This window comes from Elephantulus edwardii, unplaced genomic scaffold (genome assembly GCF_000299155.1).
Source record: "Elephantulus edwardii isolate Elephantulus edwardi_28Jun2011 unplaced genomic scaffold, EleEdw1.0 scaffold00003, whole genome shotgun sequence".
Classification (NCBI taxonomy): domain Eukaryota; kingdom Metazoa; phylum Chordata; class Mammalia; order Macroscelidea; family Macroscelididae; genus Elephantulus; species Elephantulus edwardii.
Genome location: NW_006399753.1, coordinates 7,641,748 through 7,664,102, shown reverse-complemented (window position 1 = coordinate 7,664,102; position 22,355 = coordinate 7,641,748). Strand labels below are relative to the sequence as shown.

Genomic DNA, 22,355 nt, shown 5'->3' with positions numbered 1-22,355 from the left:
CATCTGTCTATCCATCTACCCATCCAATCAACTGTTTATCCGTCCATCTACCCATCCAATCAACCATCTACCCATCCATCCACACACCCATCCAGTTAGCCATCTATCCGCCCATTCAATTAACCATCTACCCATCCTCCCACCCAGTTAACCATCTATCTACTGTGTCCATCTACCCACCCAGTTAACCATCCATCTTTCGACTACATCCATTCACCCACCCATCAATCTCATAGCCCTCACTACCCAATAGCCTGGACAGCTTAGGTTCTGAGCCAGGCAGACAGGACAAGTGACTGGGACATACACATTATTTCAAAACATTTTTACACACAGTTAATCAAAACGTAAACAGTTAACATCACTCTATTATTACTCTTAAGCCCTGTGGTTTCAGCACGAGAAGCATCCTCGAGGAGTGACTGGCTGCCTCCTGCTGCGGCCACGCTGTCCGTGTTTGCTGGCTGTGCTGGTTCTTATCTGCCTTCTCCCTTGTCGCGCTGTCAGGCTGACGCCTGGCGGCATATCTAAGCTGTCTCCTAAACCCCACGACCTTATAAATCGCTGCCTTGCTGCTGCTCAGTAACTCATGTCCTGGTAGCAGCAAATCAATGCTGCTCCTGGAAGGAAGACAAGCCAGCGTCCACTGCACCTCCTCACAACACACCAAGGAGCTGGCACGTCGCCCCTCCAGAGTTCTGCTCTCCTCCTGTCGGACCCTTCCCGGAGGGCCAGGGCCAGCCTCGGACTCCTAATGCCAAGATGCAAGTGAGCTGTTCCATAAGACATTTGTAAGACAGTCTGAAGACCACACTCTTGTCAACACAAAGGAAAGTTAAAGCATAATCAGTACGGGTTTATGAGCCTGTTCTCAGTTGATGCAGAACACTGGCCCCAGGAGGAACCACGTGTCAGGAGAAGGGCCTCCAGACATTCGTCTACACACAGATCATGAAACACTGAGCACAACCAGAGCCTCTTAATTCCTGAAATGACTAGACCAAACATGACGACTTGCACCGAGTGCTAGACAGTCACAGGGAGGTGACGGGGAGCCCACGCTCGATCCATCAAAGGCAGGTCTCTGGGCACATGTTACTCAGGGGTCCCCACTTGAGAGCCCACATTACACAACGCCTTCTCTGTAAGGACTGAGAAAGGCTCACCCTTCTCCCTCATGCTAACTCCACCATGTTTCCTTCTTGTTTTCTGTTACAAAATTCACCATCAGATTTACAGGCAGATCTGGACGATGTGAACAGGACATTGAGCGTGGTAAAGCAGGGGGCCAGTGGAGAAGAGGAAGACCCTCGATGAAATGAGCTGGTCCCGTGGCTGTAACACTGAGCTCAGAGCAGCAGGCCGAGGGCAGCACAGCTCTGTTTTGTTCTGCTGTACAGAGTCGCTATCCGTGAGAAGACGTGATGTCACCTCCCACGGGCAGCAGACCCCACTGGCAGGGCTCACACGCCAGAGCCCTCGGCCCCTCTCCTCCTAACACTCGCTGCTTCAGCGCCCAGCACACGGCCTTCACGTCTCACGTGCTGCTCTGCCTTCTTCACCGCTGGGGTGTCACCATGACAGCCGCCCCCGCATCCAGGAACCAGCACCCCTGCCAAGGGCGGAGCGAAGGGGTCACGAGCTAACAACTGGGCAGGGCCCCCTGTCTGCGCTGCAGCTCACTCCACAAACCTGCGTTTCCACCTGCAGGGGTCATCGCCCCCGGGCTGGCTCTGACATACCTTGTAAGTGTCTGCGTAAGCCGACTGAAATCTTCTGCCAAATGAGGTGGGAGGTAGGTAGATGGACAGATACGTACAGAGAGATGAAAAGGATGGGCTCTTGACCCAGCATGCTGCATTTTAGCAGATGGTGAAGCCCAACAGAGGCCCAAAGATGAGGGAAGGAGCCGTGTGTGATTATCACAGAGCAACCTTGGCTCACACACTGGTTATTTCTTCCTACTCACTCGGTCACTCTGTGTCAGTGTGGTCAGGTGATGTTTGAAACCATAAAAAGGCTTCAAAAGACCCATCTGGTGAGACACTTAACAACAATAATAACAACAACAAAGAGAGAGCTCTGTGGGCCTGGTGGACAGAAAGTTATGCTACCAAGCCCAAGGTGGGTGATTTTAAACTGCGGCCCTCAGGCCTGGTTTAAATTGTTTTTTGTCAGACGTTCTTCTAAGTGGTATAGCACTGGTCTGTGCATTGCAGAGGTAACTTGTGGCTGCTGTGATGCTACACACAGGGGCAATGATGTGTCAAATGTGATAATGATTACCCATGGTGGACAGTGTTTGGTGAAGCTTCCCAATTAAAACAAGCTTGGATGCAGGAGGTGCATCCACTTCTGAAATAGCTTGCCTCTGGAAACTCTATGAACGTGGAGAAAGGACCAAAGTTAAACAAGATTTCAGGTCTTTCGTTCATAGTGTCACTATGAGTCGTCTATGACTCGACAGCACTTAACAACAGCAATAGGGAGAAACTCCCTCCAGTCTCCCAGCTCATCCCTCATTCCCACCGGCTCTGGTGCCTTAAGCATCGACCAATGCTCCCCATGGGCAATGTGCCCACATGTGCCCACTTCATGTTAATCTCTCCCTAGCATTCCTCTGTTTAAGATATTTTTCCCCCGGTGGTTTATAACATTCACAGCAAAACACACACCCATGCGGCAACTGTCTGCAGGCCCAGCTCATCACAGTGGCCACGTCCCGTGCACTGAGTGACTGGCCTTGCCATCGCGACTCAGAGTCCTACCACCACAGAGTTTGACCCAGTGTTCCCTAAATGACTCAGCTACGATTTTTAATTTAGTGACAATTTTCTCTCACACAGATAAGCCTTTATAAATGACCGTGCGCAACATAAACATTCTTCAGAAACTGACCTACACTGTTGTCTGGTTTCCTGATGACGTAAAGGGGATAGTTTGAGGTCAAGATTTAAGAAGTGTCTCAGGGCAATAGATTCAGCTGTTCATCCAGTCTCAATGGATCCAGGAAGTCTGGATTCCACAAGAATTTCTGCTACTGTGTTTTCAGTGAAAGTTTACACAACAAATTGTGTTCTCATTCAACAAACTCTATGCATTCGCATTCTGCTGACACTCTGGAAATCTTTATGAGGTTTCTGGATGAGTGCAGACACAGCCCGCTATCATCAGAGGCAAAGCATTAGTGGGCAGGAGATGAGGCTGATTCTTTCCCGATTCTACCTGTGACCAGGGAAGGCCTTGGAGAGAGCAGGAAGGAGGAAGTGACGCTGAGGGGACGGTCCTTACCTGCTTCACGACAGTCACGGTCCCTGGCGCCATGGCAACCACGGAGGCCACGGCAGTGGCATCGTGGGTCTCGCTGCCCAGCTCGATGATCTGCTGCAGAATGTTCACAGCAGTGGGGTCCAGTCTGTCACCTGATGGGGAGGAAGGAGACGAAGGTCACTGAGGCTGCAGGCACCAGAAGTCCCCAAGGCAGGCCCAGCCCCTCTGTCCTCCTGGGGCAACCACTGCTGTGGGTGTGTAGCTTCCCACCCAGCACCCCTACTGACAAAAGTCGCCTCAGGCCCCCAACAACTCTGTGAGGAAGATGATGCTGTGAGGAGAGCGGCGCCACGTCACAGGTTAGCAGGAGCCCATGTGGTGTCATGTGCAGTGTGCTGGCTGTTAACTCCAAGGTTAGCAGTTCGAACATCAAGTCAAAGATGGGCAGTCACCTCCTGTGACGACCGACGCCCTCAGCAACCTGATGGAGGGTGTGAGGGCTTGGAATCCACTCAACAGTCGAAGGTTCTGATCCGACCCTTATGAGCTGAGAAGTGAAGACCTGTCGCAGGCCACGGGGCAGCGATGCCACACATCCCAGCACACAAACCCAGAAGGGCTGAATGCAGACCCTGACACATGATTCCTCTCAAAACAAAAGTTCCCAGAGGATTGGGGAATACCTTAAACTGTCTGGTCAGTCTTCCTGTGGCAACCGAAACCTAAAAATAAAAACCAAGCCAAACCAACCCTTGGGTGGGTTTGAACCATCAAGCTTTATGCTAGTGGCCGGGAACAAAGTGTGTCTTTTAGCACATGCAGACGGCTTAGTCATTGGGAATTGTACTGCCAATACAAAGGAACATGGTTCAAATGCAAAGGCACATGGTTCGAATATACCAGCTGCTCCACTGAAGAAAGATGGGCAATCAACCCTCCTGTGACTTACTGCCTTTGAAAACCTGCTGGAAGGTCAGCTGTGGGTCATTTCTGACCACACAACGACTCCAAAAAGACCTCCAATTACATTACAAGAAACAAAACCCCAAACCCAGTGCTGCTGGGTCAACTCAGAAACACCCTCCACTGAGTTCCTAAAATGACATCACAATGGAAGGACACAGCCTTAGCGTTCTCTGAGGAGCAGCTGATGGATTTGAACCACTGACCTTGTGATTAGCAGCCTGACACTGAAACTAAAAAGCCACTAGAGCATTACAGGTGAAAGAGCCAAGATGTCTCATTTATCTAACTTGCAGGCTTTACAATTCCAAACAAATTGAAGCTTGGGGTCCTATTTTAATCCTCTCCCAAGACTGGAATCGTATCATCAGGGCAGCTACTTGGTGTCCCCTGCTGTGTGCGCCATCTGTGAGGCCATCTGCGCCTGCACTGGACACAGCACCTTGGCCCTGATCATTAATTTAAGAAAAGGGAAATGACTGTGTGATCTTCATGTTCACACAATGACACGGTGCCGGGGCAATGTCCGCTTCCTCTCTCCGTTACAGTAACTATGAGATCAGGGAAGGTGCAGAGGACCCGGCAGATGGGGGGAGCAGAGATGTCACTCACCTGCATAAGTCCCTGAGGCACCGTTCCAGGCTCCCCCCAGCACACCCCTCAGGCGAGAGGTTTCAGGTACACCCTGAAGCCAGCCACGACCTGTCGGACCCCAAGCTTACTACTTCAGTGACCGTTCCTCAAGTACAAACTGCCAGCCCACCCTGGATGTTGCAACAACAGCCTTGGCTGCAAGCTGAAAGGTCGGAGGTGCGACTCCATCTAGAGATACTTCAGACCAAAGGCCTGAAGACATGTTTCTGGAAAATCAGACACCAGCCTGCTCGGCTGCCATCTGGACAAGGCAGGGCTTTGAGTGGACACAGAGATGCAGCAGCAGGAAGGCCTGGTGGCGCACTCCCCAAAACCAGCCACTGGTGGAGCACAGCTCGGCTCTCACACATCCTGAGGGACGCTCACCGCTCTCGGAGGTGTATCTCAGGTCCTGGAGGGCCGCCACGGCCGCCTGTGTCCCCTGGACATCTTCCTCGGCCGCAGTGATGTGGAGATACTGGGTGGACGGCTCGTCGGGAACGTCTGTCGCAGGCTAAATAAAACACATCACCTAAGTGACCTTCTGGAGGTCAGATTGTTAGTGCAGCCAGGCATCATGGGGTGACCCACACGACCCAGTCAGACTTTGGGGGTGCCCGTCCTGCGGAATCCTTGGCTCCAATGAATATGCTTCCAACAAGAAATGTATCTGCAAGTGTTAACCCTTTTGAAAGGCCAGAGGAACAGACAAGCTCTCCCGTCCACCGCCGAGACTGGACAGGAGGGCATCATTCCTAGTTAGAGACGGACATGCTGAGATGTGCCAGCACCCGCGCCCACGGCCCCTCCGCCTCTCCCCATGACAACCAATCCTCTCATCTCCTCTGACACCGGGCCTCAGAGCAAGGAAGAACCGATGCCTCTGAACTGTACTGGCGGCAAAGAGGATTGGCTGTGCCATGAACTGCTAACAATGCACCAGTCTATCTAAGACTTAGAGATCTGGTGTGCTTCTTAGGGTCGAAGATGGTCAGGCTTTCATCTCATATACTTTGGACGTGGCTGAAAGAGCCAGTACCGGCAAAGACATCATGTTTGAAAAAGACAGAGTTATTAACAAAAGAGGGGAAGATCCTCAATGAGACGGATCAACACGGTGACAGCAACCAGGGCCTTGGCCATGGTGCGGATCGTGAAGTGGGCTCGGGAGTGGACAAGGTTGTGACGTGCTGTTCACTGGGTGGCTTGGAGCTATAGCCAATCAACAGCATCTAACGGGAACGCCTCTGAGGCCACGCTCCTTAGACATCCTTCAGACCTGGCGCTGAACTCACCCCTGTGGGTCGACCTGGAGCCACAGAGCAGTCTGCCAGGTGAACAGTCATGAGACCAGGGCAGCATGTAACACCAGCCAACCATGGAACACCACCTGTCCAAGGATAAAGCTCAGGCAGCAGAAAGAATGGAAACTCAAACAACAAATGCTGGCAAGGTTGTAGAGAAACTGGAAATCGTATTCCCTGTCGGTGGGAGTATAAAATGGTACAGCCACTACGGAAGTCTTCCTGGTGCTTTATCAAAAGGTTGGAAACAGACGTACCATTTGACCAAGCAACACCACTATAGGGAATATACACTAAAGAAACCAGAGCCACAGTTTAACAGATGTATGCACACCCATGTTTAGTGCTGTGTCATTCACAATAGCAAAGGGATGAAAGTAACTCAAATGCCCAACAACAAACTACTGGATAAAAACCCTATGATACAATCACACACTGGAATATCATGCAGCACTGAAAAACAACAAACTCATAAAGTATTACACAACATGAGGAAGCCTGGAGGACACTATGTTGAGTGAAATAACTCAGTTACAAAAGGACAAATACTATACAACGCCACTGTTATAAAATAGGACAGATGGGTGAAGTAGGTAGAAAATAGGAAAAGAGTGACTAGGTAACGAACACTTAAGTAGAACAGATAAGGTGAAGAACTGTTGGAAAGGATTATATGAGGAGGCATTATTTGTAAGACAAGGTGCATTACGGGTAGGCTGGAGAGGAGTTAGGGGAGGGGGAGAAAATGTGCGACAAAAAAAAATTTTTTAAGGGAAAAAAAAGAATATTGGGAGCTAAAACGAAAAAAAAAAAAAATTAAAAAAAAAAAAAAAGAGCAACTGCAATCCCAACTCCTAACCTCTGACCCAAAAGGAGGTAGGGGCCTCCACGTTGATTAAACCTGAAATGTACTAAATTTTTTTTTAAATAAATACTGATCTTATAGGGCTGTTGTGCATAGGGTCGCTATGAGTCGGAAACGACTCGACGGCACATAACAACAACAACAACTGACCTTATCTTCTTATAAGAACTTTTTTTTTCTTTTTTACTCTTAAAATATTTTAGAAGAGGTTGAGGTACTAAGGATATTGTAACTACTGTCAGATGGGTCTTGGCTAAAGGCAGGGAATACCAGAGGAAATGTCTATCTGTGTTACATTGATGGTTTGGACAAACCACGGCTGACTCTGAGAAAAATGGGAATCCCAGAACACTTGATCATGCTCATGTGAAACCTATACTTGGACCAGGAGGCAGTCCTCAGAACAGAGCAAGGAAACACTGCATGGTTCAAAATCAAGAAGGGTGTATGACAGGGATGTGACCTATCTCCATACCTTTTTACTCTATATGCAGAACAGATTATCTATGAGGAGAAATGTGGCATCAGGATTTGAGGAAGACTCATCAACAATCTGTGTTTGCTTGCTGAAACTGAGGAGGACCTCAGTGCTTGCTGCAGAAGGTCAAGGACTGCAGCATTCCATATGGATGGATTGAAGCTCAATATCAAGAAAACAAAGATTCTCATCACTGGGCCAGTTGGCAGCATCATGATATATGGAAGAGTCTTGAGACTGTTAACAGCTTTAGTTTGATCGGCTCCACATTCAACACTCTTGGCATCAGCAGCCAGGAAATTTAAAGACAAATTGCATTGGGAAAGTCTGCTGTCAGAGACCTCTCCAAAGTACTGAAGAGCAACAATGTCAGTCTGGAGACTAAGGTGCGCACGATAAAGGCCATGGTCTTTGCAATCACTTGTTATGCATCAGAGAGTTGGACAATGACTAGAGGATAGAAGGAGAACTGATGCCTTTGAGCTGTGGTGTTGGAGAAGAGTATTGACTATACCATGGACTGCTAAGGAACAAAGAGGTTCATTCTGGAGAGGGTGAAATCAGGCTGCTCCTTGGAGGCAAGGATTCTGAGGCTTCGTCTGACATACTTTGGACATGTTGCAAGGAGGGACAAGTCCTTGGAGAAGGACGTCATGCTTGGGAGGGTGGAGGGACAGTGCAGAGAAGGAAGACCCTTGATGAGATGGACTGATTCAGTGACTGGGGTAATGGGAGTAGGTGTGTCAGAGACGTTGAGATTGACATAGGACAGAGCAGGGGTTAGAGCTGTTGTGCATAGGGTCACCATGAGTCACAGGTGACACAATGGCACATAACAATAAAGAACTATTGCTTGCAGTGTTTAAACTGGTAACGTTTTAATAATATCTAAAAGTATGCAATCAAGAAGAGGATTTCATTCTATAAAAGTGTAGCAGAATCTCTTTTTCGTTTTTGATGATAAAAGGAAGTTACAAACAACTTTGGAAGGTTTATCTAACTTACCCATGAATAGCCTATCAAGAAAACAAGAGAGTTTGCTTAAAGGAAGACTGAGACACTATTGTTTGTTCTCAACTGCAAAACAGTCAAAAACAATTGCAGTAGCTCTGCTGGGTTAGTCACAAAAGGGAATGTCTAAGTAAGATTGTTAAACTACGTGGAAGACTGGCTGTCTAACGTGCAAGAAGTTCTATTATCAACTTAAAAAGAAAGAATGGAAATAGCAACCACAAGGGAGAGATGGGACAAGTGCAGCTGCAGCACGGGACCGCAATGACTGTCACAAAACAAAATGTGTGTAAGTTGTTGAACAGAAAACCAATTTGCTCTGTACATTTTGACCCAAATCACAGTTTAATAAAATACTGAAATACCACCATCATACTGAAAACCCTTAATGCTTCTTTAATATCATTATACATCTAGGAAGTTCTCCAATTTCCCCAACTATTTCATTTTCTGACAGCCTCGTGGTTCAAATCAATTCTAATGTGGTCTATGCATTACGACTGGCTGTGTGGAGTAAGATGTGCTCCCCATCCCTCTCTGGCCTTCCCGCCTGCGGTTCACGTGCTGGACAGGGTGGGCTGGCCTCTCACCCAGTGCCCAGGGGTCTGGATTGTACCAGTTCTGTCACCATGTGACCTGTGGTCTGTCCTCCCTGCTCAGGACTTCCTGTAAACTGTGCTAAGACACAGAAGCCCGAGTCGGGTCCAGTTCTGGGCAAGCACGCTGCTGGGCTGGGGTGGGTCTCTGAGTTAGAGACACAGATAACGGGCTGTGAGGTTAGAAGTTAGTGAAAAGCACTGTTACCTCGACAGCATTAACTGCTCTCAAGTCACGTGGTGGGGTGCAATGAAATGGTGTCCAGTCCCGTGCAGCCCCTGTGGCTGGGTCCACACAGAACCGCTGTGACCCCCATGGTGTTCACCAGCTGGGCTTTAATGTAGGTCTGCAAGCTTTTCTTCCTAACCGTACTATTCCCACTGCCAGCACGTCATTTTCAACTCCTGGCAGCCACCCAGTGGGTTCCCAGAGCTCTAAGTCTGCATGGAAGATCTTACTTTCTCCCTTGGACCCGCTAATGGGTACAAAGTGCTGATCCTATGACATCACTGTCAGTGTTATTGTCCAAGGCCATCCAGGTGGTTCCGACTCATATACGGACGGAAGTCCTGCCTGCGCCGGTGCCATCCTCACCATGTATGGAGGCCGAGTTCACGGCGGCAGCCACTGGGGAACCATCTGAGCACCACCATCTTCTTTCATTAAAACCAACAAATGGAACACACTGCCTGAGCGGTGGCCCACCGGGTTTCCAAGGCTGGAGATCTTAACGGGAGGACACTGTTGGCCTTCCTCTGCGGAGCTGCCAGCTGGGCCGGGCAGCTGGGCACGTGTCACCCCACACAGCCAGCGCCCACTCCCACCCCCGCGAGGAGACGGCAAACCTGCAGGTCTAATCTCGGACTACATGCTGAAACATGTCTACCAAGGGGAGTCTGCCCTGAGCAAATATTTGGTCACCCTGAGCAACAGTTTGTTTGGAACGGGTGGGATAATTGCTCCATCCTCACCCTTTATTTATCAGCTCAAGATAAGTGGTGATTCCCTAGCATCCTATGAAGGCGACTAATGAGTTGTTTCTTCCAAGCCTCGTTATAAATTCATGGACTTCCACATATTTTATATGTTCCACTGCAATTATTAAACAAAAACCTCAGAATCACAATATCGTCCCTGCACAACCAGCAGGCTCATGGTAAACACATAATTTTCCTCTTTTCCCCCCAAGTTCTTTTTGCCCTTGGTTTATATGCCACTAGGGAGTATACAATCAAAACTCTATTTTAAAGTCTCTTGAAATAGTTCATCTCTGTAGTTGTGCCGCTGGCTTGGGACACAGCTGGAATCATTTTTTCTCTCCATTTCTAAGACCTACTCTTTTTTAAAGTTTAATTTTGTTTTTATTGCTATATTATTTTATGTTTCACTATGTAAAATATTTCTAGAGTTTATAGAGTCAAAACCAAACAACCAACTAAGAGGAGTTCAATTCCTCCCCCCTCCAGCACATTCTCTCCCTTTCTCACTTACAATGGGCCCCGCCAGGGTCCTTGTGTGTCTAAAACAATTTGGGTTCTCATCACTTTCTATTTTCTTTATTCTTTTCACATTTCTGATTTGTTCTCTTTGGAGACACTGTACTGGATATTTTCCTCCCTTTATTTATTGATTCAACTATATATAGGAATTTATACGTATAGAACTGTAACTATTTACTTAATCTGGATACTAGAAATTGTTGAGTGCTATCAAGCAATTCTGTGACCCTACGTGACACTGTAGGACTGCCCGGTGGTCTCCCAGGCTGTCACCTGCGTGGAAGTGGATCACGTGGTCTTTATTCTAAGGACCCGCCCCTTCTGGTTTGCACCTGAGCGACTAACCGTTGCATGACCACACGCTAACGCCACCTTCAATTATTTTGTTCCTTGCACTGTCCCAGCGCTGGGCCCTGGGAACACTCAGGCTGCCTCTTGTACCCTTCTGATATGCCATCTTCTTGGAAAACACTTTCTAGTCATAGATAATGCTCCAGGACCATCATGTACTTCTCTCATTTAGGCTTTTTTTTCCCTTCAAAGAATGCTGGTCCTTTTACTGGGCAGTGCCAATAGAAACCAAGATCTGGACACCAGACGTACCACTGCTACAGGATGGCAGTGCTAGGAACTATACGCATCCTACGAACCCATATATCAAGCTTACCCACAGAACGAATCCGTTTATACACCCTTATTTTTATGCACACACATATCCCACTAACAGGTGTACACACATCTCTAACTAGCTCACAAGTGCACATATAACGAATCCATGTATACACACGCATCTAACTAAGTCCCATGGACATACATATACAACTGAGTGTAGACATGTATCTCACTGGTATGCACACACACATCTAATTAAATCCTGTGTACACACATCAACACAACTACTTCTTCACAATTATCTCTATGTGCATATATATTAATAAATGAGTTCTATAATTAAAAAGATAACTCTAATTCAGCACTATTAGGCTCATTCTAACTATGTCTCTTCCCTAGCTGTAACTTAGTCCTCTAACCAGGAAAATTCTGGTTTCTATTATCTACAAGAATTTATTTGATCTTCAGTGTCCTGTGCACACGGTCATTCCAGAACGGCTAACCTATACTCCTGTGAGAAACACATTGATTGATGATGACAATTTGCTAAGATTGCTAGACTCACACAGTTCTTTTCATCTTTAGCCTTCGAAAACATTGTTTTCCAAAATTACTTAAATCAGCTTTTTCTCCTTTATACCCTTCAGTGGAACTGTCAATCATGTGAAACTGTGTCACCAGAAAGGCATGCTCCCCTTTCAAGTTTTTCATTTATCCTTCCATTTTACCTACATACACATACACACACACACTTTGCTTCTCCTCACTTTTTTCCACAGCCCGGTAGACCACAGAATCCACCCCCTAGAGGCAGCCAGGGACAGCCTTGCCCCCACGATTCTACACTGTGGACACACCGCAGTGCCGAAATGCAGGCATCGATCTCACACACAGACACTGGCTCCTCCCGGCCAGGTGCTGCAGCAGAGTCCTGTGCACACGCCTTCCCTCCCATCCACCGCTGTAACTCTGAGATCATCTCCCAAGTGTTTTTTAGCTAGCGGGTAAGGAAACTGTCATTTTCGCGAGGTATCGCTGAATTTCCCCTCCACGGGGTGGTACCATTTTCATTCTCGGCAATGTCTGAGAGTGTGCACTCTTTCCACGGACCTGCCAACAGGGACAGCATCAACCGCCGGATCCCTGTCGATAAACAATTCTGTCTCAGTCGAGTTTTAATTTAGCGTTGTTTTTACTCAACGTGGGCTCAGTCATGTTTTCACCTCCTCCAGGGAAGCCACATTCCTGGACCACAGACTTTCTTATCTCTCACTCATCTTTCTTTTGGGCTGTAGAAATTTTCCATCATTATTTCTATAGGTCTTTTCTATTGTGAAAATGGTACTATTTCTACTATCGTAAGACTGCAAATGATTTCTGTCACTTGTCTTTTTACTTCATACAAAAAAGGGTTTTGTCCTGCCATAAAGTATTTTGAAATTGTTCATGCAGTCAGTTTTTGAGAACTCTTTTTTCCTTTTATTGAATCTGGATTTTGAACTATAGTGTGGAAATGTTTCCTGGTCGATTTATAGAGGAATTCACTCATGTTTTCTCCTGGTCTCTAGTAAGACATCACAGTGTGTGCATCTGCCTCTTGAAATGGATCATACAGATTATGAAAAGCAGAGTCATTTTTATCTCTTATCTTAGTTGGCTATCCTACATAATGTGAAAGGTCAACTTTTCCCCACCGACTTTAGACAGAAAAAAACCCAAAACACTGCTGTCAACTCAGTGCTAACTCCCAGGGACCCTGCAAGTGACTGACTCAGGAAGTATTCTTGACCATACACAATTTCCCCAAGTGCTACAGAACTCCACTGTCGTTCTGAAGATTAAGAAGGAATCAAGCACCTCACGGAATGTTCCATCACCTCACATTCATCTGAATGCTGGACAACGAATAAAGAAGACGGGAGAAGAATTGATGCCTTTGAAGTTGGCATTAGCAAAGAATACTGATTAGACCACGGATTCCTGAAAGAACAAACAAATCTGCTTCCAAGAACACACCTTAGTGGCAACGATGGTGAAATTCCATCTCACATGCTCTGGGGCATGTTGTCGAGAGGACCCAATGCCTGGAGAAAGGCATCAGCTTTAAAGTAGATGGTCAGTGAGAGAGACGAGACCCTCACTGAGGCAGAGGGACAGTGACTTCCACCGCGGCCACAAGCCCAGGAGCCAGTGCAGGACAGCACAGGAGCGGGCAGGGTCACACTCTGGGGCTGGGTCACCGTGAGTTAGAGGTGACGAGATGGTATCCAACACGAAACTTTCGTATGTGATTATTTTCTATTCCGTTCCATTAGGCTGTGCATGTGTTGCACCAGACCACACTGTTCTAGCTCGAGTGGCTTCTGCTATCTGCTGGACCTGTCCTCCCTCTGCCACTTCCCGCCAACCTTCCTCGTCAGGGGCGCTGCTTCTTGCGAGCCCACGTTATGAATAGCTCGTTTCCCGCTAGATCAGTGCTGAGCTTTGGCTACTCACCTCCCACCCGGAGTCGCCTCCGTTCTCCACCAGCTTCAGCGCATGCTTGTTCTTCAAGTGCCTGTTGAACTCCCATTTGGTGCCGTAGACAAAGCTGCAAACGGGACACTTCAGACCACCTGAAAACACAGAGGCAGAGAGTGCGTTCGCACCACACAACGCCCGCCTCGCGCCCTCCACCCAGAGGCCTCGGATCTCCGAGACGCACCGCTGCTGTGTCCACGGCCCTTCACATTCCAGTCAAGCCCGCCTTGCACGTACACAGAACAGCAACAGCAGACGCGTTTTCCTTTTACACATTCTAGCTGGTTTCCGTACAATCATCCATAGGCATTGTTCTTCATGTATGTAAGTCGTGTTTTATCCAGTCTTTGTTTACCTGGTACTCTGTTCACGTGCACCCTGCTTTATACACTCATTCACACACGTTGTATTTTACATAATTACTACTGATCTCCACCTACGATCACCCCATCTTTTCAAGTGCCCAGTGAGGCTTTCCTCCTCCCTCACCCCGCTCTCCCCTCTAACCTCACTATCCTGAGAAGACTGTGGGCATTTACATTTTAAAGCACAGAGCTGGGGTGGGGTGGATGGGAGTTATTGTTGCTTTTCTTTACTGGTTAAGCATCGGCAGAGTCCAAGATATGCTTCATATTTTAAGTGCCAGAGAGAAGTAAGATGAGTAAGAAAACTCCCTTGACTGGGTGGAAAAATGACTTGACCAGGTGTTTCACTTTCTCCTTTGTAAATAATAAACACTTTGGAAAACAAAACAAAACCCGAAACCAAAGTTCAGTGGCTGCTTTCCTTGATCTCAGAAGACTTCACAGTGGGGACTGGAGCTCCGGGCACCTTCCCTTCAAACGTTAAGTCATCAGTGTGACCCCGCCGCCCAATGGACTTGCCAGCAAACAACACGTCAGAAAGCAGCTCACAGCCTTAACTGTCATGATTTACTTAATGAACTGATTCAGTCGTGCACATGTTCTCAGACGTGTTCAAGGCTTTAATTAAGAGAATGCAAAACTCTAAATTACAAAAAAAAAGATGGAGATTTACACGTAAGACTGTATGTGTAAAGCTGTCCCATTTCACACCTGATTAAGATTCACTTTGAACAGAGTGTGTGTTAAAAGCAAAGAGCAGCGTGAGGAAGCTAAGGCCCATCCTGTTGCAGGACCTCCAAATCCAGCAGCCTGGCACAGGCCCGAGCCAGCCCTAATGACCAGGGCTGGGGCCTGGCACGCCCTCACCAGACTCCCCAAACTTTGAGGCTCTGCGGTTCCGACCTGTCATCCCACAAGCTGCGAGCACCTGGGGTCACCCACGTTCTTCCCTGACACTGTTCTGCCCTGCGCCTGCTTGGCCTTCACCCATGCCCACCCTTTCACCCACCCAGTGTATCCGAATCCACTCAGAACTCCTTTTACCATCTTAAATAACATAAAATGGGCTCGTTCGTTCTTGTCCAGGATATAAAATTAATTTTCAGTTTTGTTTGTTGTTTTCTATGCAACCCTGGTGACCTTAATCTCTGGGGTAGAAACCAAAAGGTCAGTGGTTTGAACCCACCAGCTACTCCAAGGGTCACAGAGGAACCAGTCCGTAAGGCTCGTACCCTCAGAGCAGGGCCCCGGGCAGCTCTCCTCTGTCCCGGGGTCAATGTGTGTTAGGTCGGACTTAATGGCAGTGGGTCTGGCTTGGGTTTTAGTTATTACTGATAGATCATCTAAGACGACATCTTTTCCTACGACTGTCCTCTGAAATGCCTGTGGTGTGGTGGAATTGTGCTGACTTCTCCTCTGGTCAGGTAGACGCTGCCTCTCCCAAAAAAGGCTGAATATGCTACAGTGAGTAGAAACCAGCTCCCAAACCTTCTCCTGGACTTGAAGGAGTGAAATGAAAGCTTCCTTCTAGGACACTTGCTAACAGAACCTGATTTGGGCAGGGAAAATGTCTTTATAGTATCCTTAAATTAAACAATATTATAACGCTCCCACATTAATTAAACCGTCAGCTTTTGCCATGGTGACTTTAATTAAGAACAACAATTGGACATGAAGGCTGAGCGGCACGGATCTCTATCTCAGCTCCTTCCAGGTGTGGGCAGTGTGCAGCCAAGGTCACGGAGGGCCTGGTGAAGTGACCCATGGCACTGGTGCCAAGTCCCTTCCCTAAAAACCACTTATGGGCTCAAAGCCGCAAATGGCCCTCTCCTCACACAGGCTGGCCGACCAGGCAGAAGAACTGCATTTTAGGAGCGATTTCCAAACTCCATGGTGGCACCCTCTGCTTCTCTTTGGAATGTAGTATATTCCAGAGGAGCTGAGGCATTACAGTATTTGCATTCCTTTGTGGGAGTGGACGATACTGAAAATTCAATTGCATTTTCCACAGCCTAACTTCAAAAAACGTATTGCGATGAGAAAGTCTGTTAGGGACCTCTCTAAAGTACTGAAGAGCAATGGTGTCTCTCTGGAGACTAAGGTGAGCCTGATACAGGCCATGGTCTTTGCAATCATTTGTTATGCATCAGAGAGTTGGACAATGACTAGGGAGGAGAGAAGGAGAATTGATGCCTTTGAGCTGTGGTGCCGGAGAAGAGTATTGAATGTACCCTGGACTGCCAAGAAAACAGATTCATCCTGGAGAGGGTTAAACTAGGCTACTCCTTGGAGGCAAGGATTCTGGGGCTTCGTCTGACATACTTTGGTCATGTTGTAAGGAGGGGTGGGTCCTTGGAGAGGGACGTCATGCTTAGAAGGGTGGAGGGACAGTGCAGGAGAGGAAGACCCTCTATGAGGTGGACTGATTCAGTGACTGGGGTAATCGGGATGGGTGTGTCGGAGTGCGGTTGGCACAGGATAGAGCAGAGTTTAGGGCTGTTGTACACAGGGTCGCTATGAGTCGGAAACGACTCGACGGCACATAACAACAAGAACTTCCAGATGGCACAGAGCACAAGATTTGGCAGCGACAGCACTGAACCTGGTGCCCACTACACTCAGAGACTCTTCCTTAACTCTGGGTCTCGGCTCTCTACCGAGAAGATGCCAGAGCCCACAGCCTGGGAAAGGGCACGGAGGCTGGCAGAACCAGGCACCCGAGACGTCAGCTCTAAAGTCCACACTGTGGGTGTGCATCTCCTGGCATGGCAGAGGGGGCTTCACAGACACGAGATGCTCTGGATCCTGATGGGACAGTAGCCCAGAATGTCCAGGGACCCCAGTGTAACCCCAGGCCCTGGTGAGGGAAGGCGGAAGGTAGGAGGAAGGGCACAAGGATGCCACAGGAAAGAGACGCCATGGCCACTGCTGGCTTGGAAGCTGGAGGAAGGGACCTTGAGACAAGAAACACAGGTCGCCTCTGGGAACTGCAGGCAATGAGGGCACCCCAAGAGCCTCCAGAAATACCAACTCCATGGAATATACTGGTGTAATCCCCCTCAGGAACCCACAAAGAACGGAAATGTCTGACCAGGGGCAAACTCAGCTCCAGCCAGTCCCTTCCCCACTTCCTCCACACCACTGAACTGAGTCACCCGACCAGCCTCAGACAACCTCCACACACAAAGGAGAGACTCGGCCCCAGCATGGACGGTTCTGCGAGTTGTCACCATGTGACACTGTTTATACTCTGCATCTGGTCAAAGAATAGTGTAACTGTCATTTAAGAAAGTCTACGTTTCTCATGATTTTTTTAAAATTATTATTATCATGTCATTACTTTAACACATCTTCCTCTATATCCAAACAAGGAACTGCAAAGCCCCATGAAGATACATTCTGGGGTAGAGAGAAGAAGAGAAATATTTTATTTTTTATTTTCTTGAATTTTGATTTAACTTTATTTTGGGAGGTGGAGAATAGTCTGAAATTAATCAAAAGAAACTGAAAAATTCTAGTGGCACCAAACAACTGAGCGCTTCCAACACAGTAATACAACCTAACAGTAGCTCTGGTGGCCCAGCGGGGAGGGAGGGGCACTGCCAACTCAAAGGCACAAGGTTCAAATCCATCAGCTGCACAGTGGGAAAAAGATGGGCAATCTCCTTTCATGCGATTTCTGGTCTTTGAAAACCGGTTGGAGGGTCAGCTATGAGTCCATGTTGATTCCTCTCCTCCTCCTTCCAAAGCACAAGACAGCCAGAGCTTTGCACGACTGAGGCTCTGAGGTCACTGAAGTGTGTTCCTACTCGACCAGCTCTCTGGTCCCAGACACTGTGCTAATACACAGCACAAAGGCACCAGGCCCTTAAGAACTAATGGCACAAAACCTCTCCCCATCGACAGGCCCCTCTGACAGCAGGGAAATACATACACATGTATGCAAATACATATTTGCAAATACACATGTGCACACACATAAGGTGACTCAATGCTGAAGGGCCTGGTTTCATACATGTCCACAGAGTCCTGGGGGTGCAGCGCTAAAGCATCGGACACTAACTATTAGTGATTCAACGCAACCAGGTACTCTGCAGTGAAAGACAAGGCAGGCGACTTCCATAAAGATGCAGAGCCTCAGAGACACTCACGGGGGCTTGGCACTGTCCTCCAGGGTCCCTGCGAGTCAGTCGACTGGATGACGACGCATGAGCTTTGGAGAATTTGTGTGTGTGTGTGTGTGTGTGTGTGTGTGTGTGCGCACGCGCGCGCGGATAGAGGGGTGTATATATAGTGGGTTTTCAGAGGCAGTTAATCACACGGGAGGAGAATGCCCATCCTTCTCCCACGGAGCAGCTGGTGGACTCGGACTACGTGCCTTCTAGGTTGCAGTGCAGCTTCCTGCCTCTAGACTACCAGAGCGCTCTCTATATATAAATATAAAACCAAAAGCTGTCCTTGCAAAGACTCAGTGTAAAAGCAAGACTTGGAAATGTCAACTGATTCCAATCATAGCAAGCTGGACGGCAGGCAGGGTGTGACACAGCTCCTCCTCAGCACACACTGTGAACAATGACAGGAGGGGCAATGGAGCATGGCAGTGACATCAGACAGATGCCCGCCGCAGGTCCCCACAGCCACAGGAGCTGCCTCCCCTGCCAGTCAGCTCAGGAGAGGGGAGGCCGTTCAGAAGCCCTCCTGACCCACCACTGCAGCTGTTCACTGAGCTAAGAGCAAATCCATGCAACTCTTCTCTGCTTTCTGGACAGGGAGACAACCAAAAATGATCTCAAAAATTTTCAGGGGGGAAAACTCACAAAAGAAGATGTGAAAATGTATTGAATGGTTCCTTTCACTTAATTGGCAGAACCCCCACGTGCCACGCTGCTGTGAGCTCCACTGAACAGATGAGGGTCCTAAGGCAGAGTTGTGGATTGAACTGTGCCCCCCAGATATGGTCAGCTAGGCAGGGCCATGATTCTTGATGGTCAGGGAGTTATGTAATGATATCATCCCCATGACATGATCAGCCACTGCCAAGGGGGTGAAGGATGATGCAATGTCCTAAGCAGGTCACATGATCCCTCATCAGTGGGGTTTCTTGGGGTATCACCTTTTATCATATAAGAGATCAGTAGAGGGGAGGGAGGAGTGGAGGAAGGACCTCATTACCACCAGGAAAGAAGAGCTGGGAGCCAAGTGCATCCTTTGGACACGGAGTCCATGTGCTGAAACTCTCCTAAACCCAAGGAAATACTGATGCCAAGACACATGGGGAGAGGTACAAGATGCCAGGCTCACAGCGGCAGCAAGGAGATACGGTGTTATTCCAATAGAGAGCCTTCCCCAGGAGCCGGTCATCTGAATGAGAGAGAGCCTTCCCCTAGAGCCGGTCCTCTGAATTCGGACCGCTAGCCTCCAAAGCTGTGGGAGAGTACATCTGTTTAAAGCCACCCACTTGTGATATGTTTGTCGCAGCACCCTAGACAACTAAGACTGACGGGGCAGGTCAGTTAGGCACTGCCCAGTGGGTGCAGCCATGGAAGTGGCAGGTGCCCCCTCCACTGCACCCTCCTGCTCTCCGCTCCTTAAACGGCCAGGAAAGAAATCTAAAGCAAACGCATACCCTCGCCCCAGATGGACGGCGTTAAAATCATCCCGTGTTTTATGCTGCTCATCTACTTCCACGCATCAGCCCCGTCACTGGCAGTGCGGAGGGACCTAGTCAGTTCATCTGTTGCACATTAAGAAGCATTCCGTGGGGACAAGCCGAGCCCGAGACACCGAGCCTCGCCAGCTGTGGGGGAAGCTGAAACCACGCATCTTTGTTTACTGGAGGTTGAGTTTCTAAAACCTGCTTCTGCCGCAAGTAGTCACGGGGCTGGGAGGGAACGAACACAGCGTCTGCGTGCGTATGCTGCAATCCCCGTGAAGCCGAGCTAGCTAAGCTCAGAGACAAATGCCACTGCCTTCCCCATACAGTCACGGCACAGGAGCCGGGCCTCCTCCAGCCCAAGTGCGTGATTACAAAGAGAAGAAGCAGAAGAACAATTCAATAGTACAAGGTCTAGGTCAGTCTCATTAGTTCAAATGCTCTCAATACTTCTTCCTTTTCAGGATAAATAAGTAATCTGAGGACACAGTAATTATTTGTAGATAATCCAAAGAAGCTAATCTCTCAATACGCTTACCCCAGCACTATTTATAATTGAAAAATAAAACCCAGAAAAATCTGAGAACTCCGTAATGTTCCAAGACAGACAAATGGCTAAATAAATGGGGTACTTCCCCTCAATGCTGCTTTACAACCACTCTTAAAAATATAATTGAAGCCTCATCTCAAAAACCCAAAATCAACCCCAGTGCAGTGGATGCTGATTATAGTGGCCCTACAGGACAGAGGATCTCTGGGGCAGTTCTGGTGGCTTAGTGGTAAGGAACTGCACTGCCAACACAAAGGTATGTAGTTCGAATCCACCAGCTGCTCTGCAGGAGAAAGATGGAGAATCTTCTCCCACGTGATTTACTGCCCCTGAAAATCCACTGGAGGGTCAGCTATGGGTTGGTTCTATGGGTCAGTTGTGATTAGACAGTACACAACAACAGCATGGCAGAGTACAAGTGGCCCTTGGTGGCTTCAAGGCGGTCACCTTTACAGGGACAGACTTTCCTTCACAGCAGCTGGTAGATTTCAGCTAGCAGTCCAACGCTTAACCCACTGTGTCACCAGGGCTCAAATACAATGAAAAAGACACTTCTCCAAAATGAAACATTCATGCTGTGATGTTAAACCAAGAAGGTAAGCCACGGATTTTACCAGCTCTATGCAGGGACAAAGACCATTATTTGGGGGACAGCCTTAATATGTGGGTACGTTTTTACTTCTTTTATCGTAGCTTTCTGTTATAGCTACTCGAGTTTATCCAGGTCATGGGGGATGGAGATGAACAAGAAGGAGGCTGGGAGGACAAGGATAAGGACGGTCACGAGGGAAGCCCACTCGGCATCCATGATGGGACGGTGGTGTCAGAGCCGGGCGGCTCTGCGGGCTGGGGTGCTGGCCGGGAGTGTGGGGCCGGGGACATGGGGCCAGGGGCATGGGGCTGGGGTCTCACCTTGCTGGACCAGGGCTTCAGCGGCGAGTGCTCCACTGCCTACGTTGGCGTACTCCTCATTGGGGTGCTTCCTGTTGTAGTGACGCTTCAGAGAGCCGGAAATGTTGCAGGAGTAATGGCAATGGGCACAGCGGAAGGGCTGCAGAGGGAAGGAGATGGTGTTAAAAAGGCCAGGCGGGCAAGAGGGAATGCCCGGCAGCGGGCACACGCCCTGGGAGGTTCTCCCTCATGACCTACCCCAACTGGTGGATAAGCAGTGAACCAGGTGCCCATGACAAGCCACTCATGTCAAGATGTGCTTTAAGGGACACACTGTAGCCACCCTAGTGACTGGGGTCAGGCCCTCTCCTAGACAGGAGGAGTGTCCCAAGGGGGGGCTCCTTGTCTTCCTTCTCTGTGTCCCATGAATGTGTATTTATCTGAAGCTATGAATCTGCAGCACCATCCAGAAGACGAGGCCCCCAGCTGGGACAAACCACTGTCTCTTGCACCAACTGTAAGGTGGATGGTTCAAACCTGCCCTGTGGCAGCACAGAGACAGGCCTGGCGATCCACTCCTGTAAGTTGTAGCCACTGGATGCTCTGTACCCCGTATGGTCACCCCGAGTCGGCGCCGACATGATCCAGCAGGTTTTTGGCTCAAGAAGGATCCAAGCAGCAGGGAGGCCGCCTTCCCTCACAGCACCTCTGACACACTTGCCCCTTCTGCTGGCCGACCTGCCCCACTGTCCGTGTGAGTGTCTCATCCGGGAGGACCGGCCCGCTGCAGTCCACGGCGGAGGAAGTCCACCTGGTACAGGTGTTCGAGCCCCCACATGAGCAAGAGCGGGTCCCTCGAGAGAAAGCCGTCAGAGTGAGCCACAGTCTCACTTCAGCTTCACACAGCGTCAGGGTTAGAGTCGGGCAAGGAGTCCTGATGGGGCGGAGCACAGCACGCTGGGCTGAAAACAAGAGGGCAGGGGCTCGAATCCACCAGCCACTCCTAGGGAGGAAGAGAGGCAGTCTCCCCCAAAAGGGATTTCCAACCTCAGACACCCGATGGTGGGTCACTAGGAGTCAGAACAACAGCAGTGCGTTGGAGGGTTGGTTTGTTTATATATATAATTTCTATTTCTATATAGGT

General features: G+C 48.8%; 1 protein-coding gene across 1 annotated transcript in view; it reads right to left on the bottom strand.

The window, feature by feature from the left end:
* ZFAT (zinc finger and AT hook domain containing) overlaps positions 1-22,355 on the bottom strand; it is a 137,264-nt gene that overhangs the window by 12,202 nt on the left and 102,707 nt on the right. Inside the window, exons 12-15 of the mRNA XM_006879270.1 lie at positions 21,233-21,371; positions 13,729-13,847; positions 5,254-5,380; positions 3,292-3,422 (exon numbers count right to left, since the gene is read on the bottom strand). Coding sequence (XP_006879332.1) covers positions 3,292-3,422; positions 5,254-5,380; positions 13,729-13,847; positions 21,233-21,371 — 516 coding nt within the window. The remainder of the gene's footprint in view (positions 1-3,291; positions 3,423-5,253; positions 5,381-13,728; positions 13,848-21,232; positions 21,372-22,355) is intronic.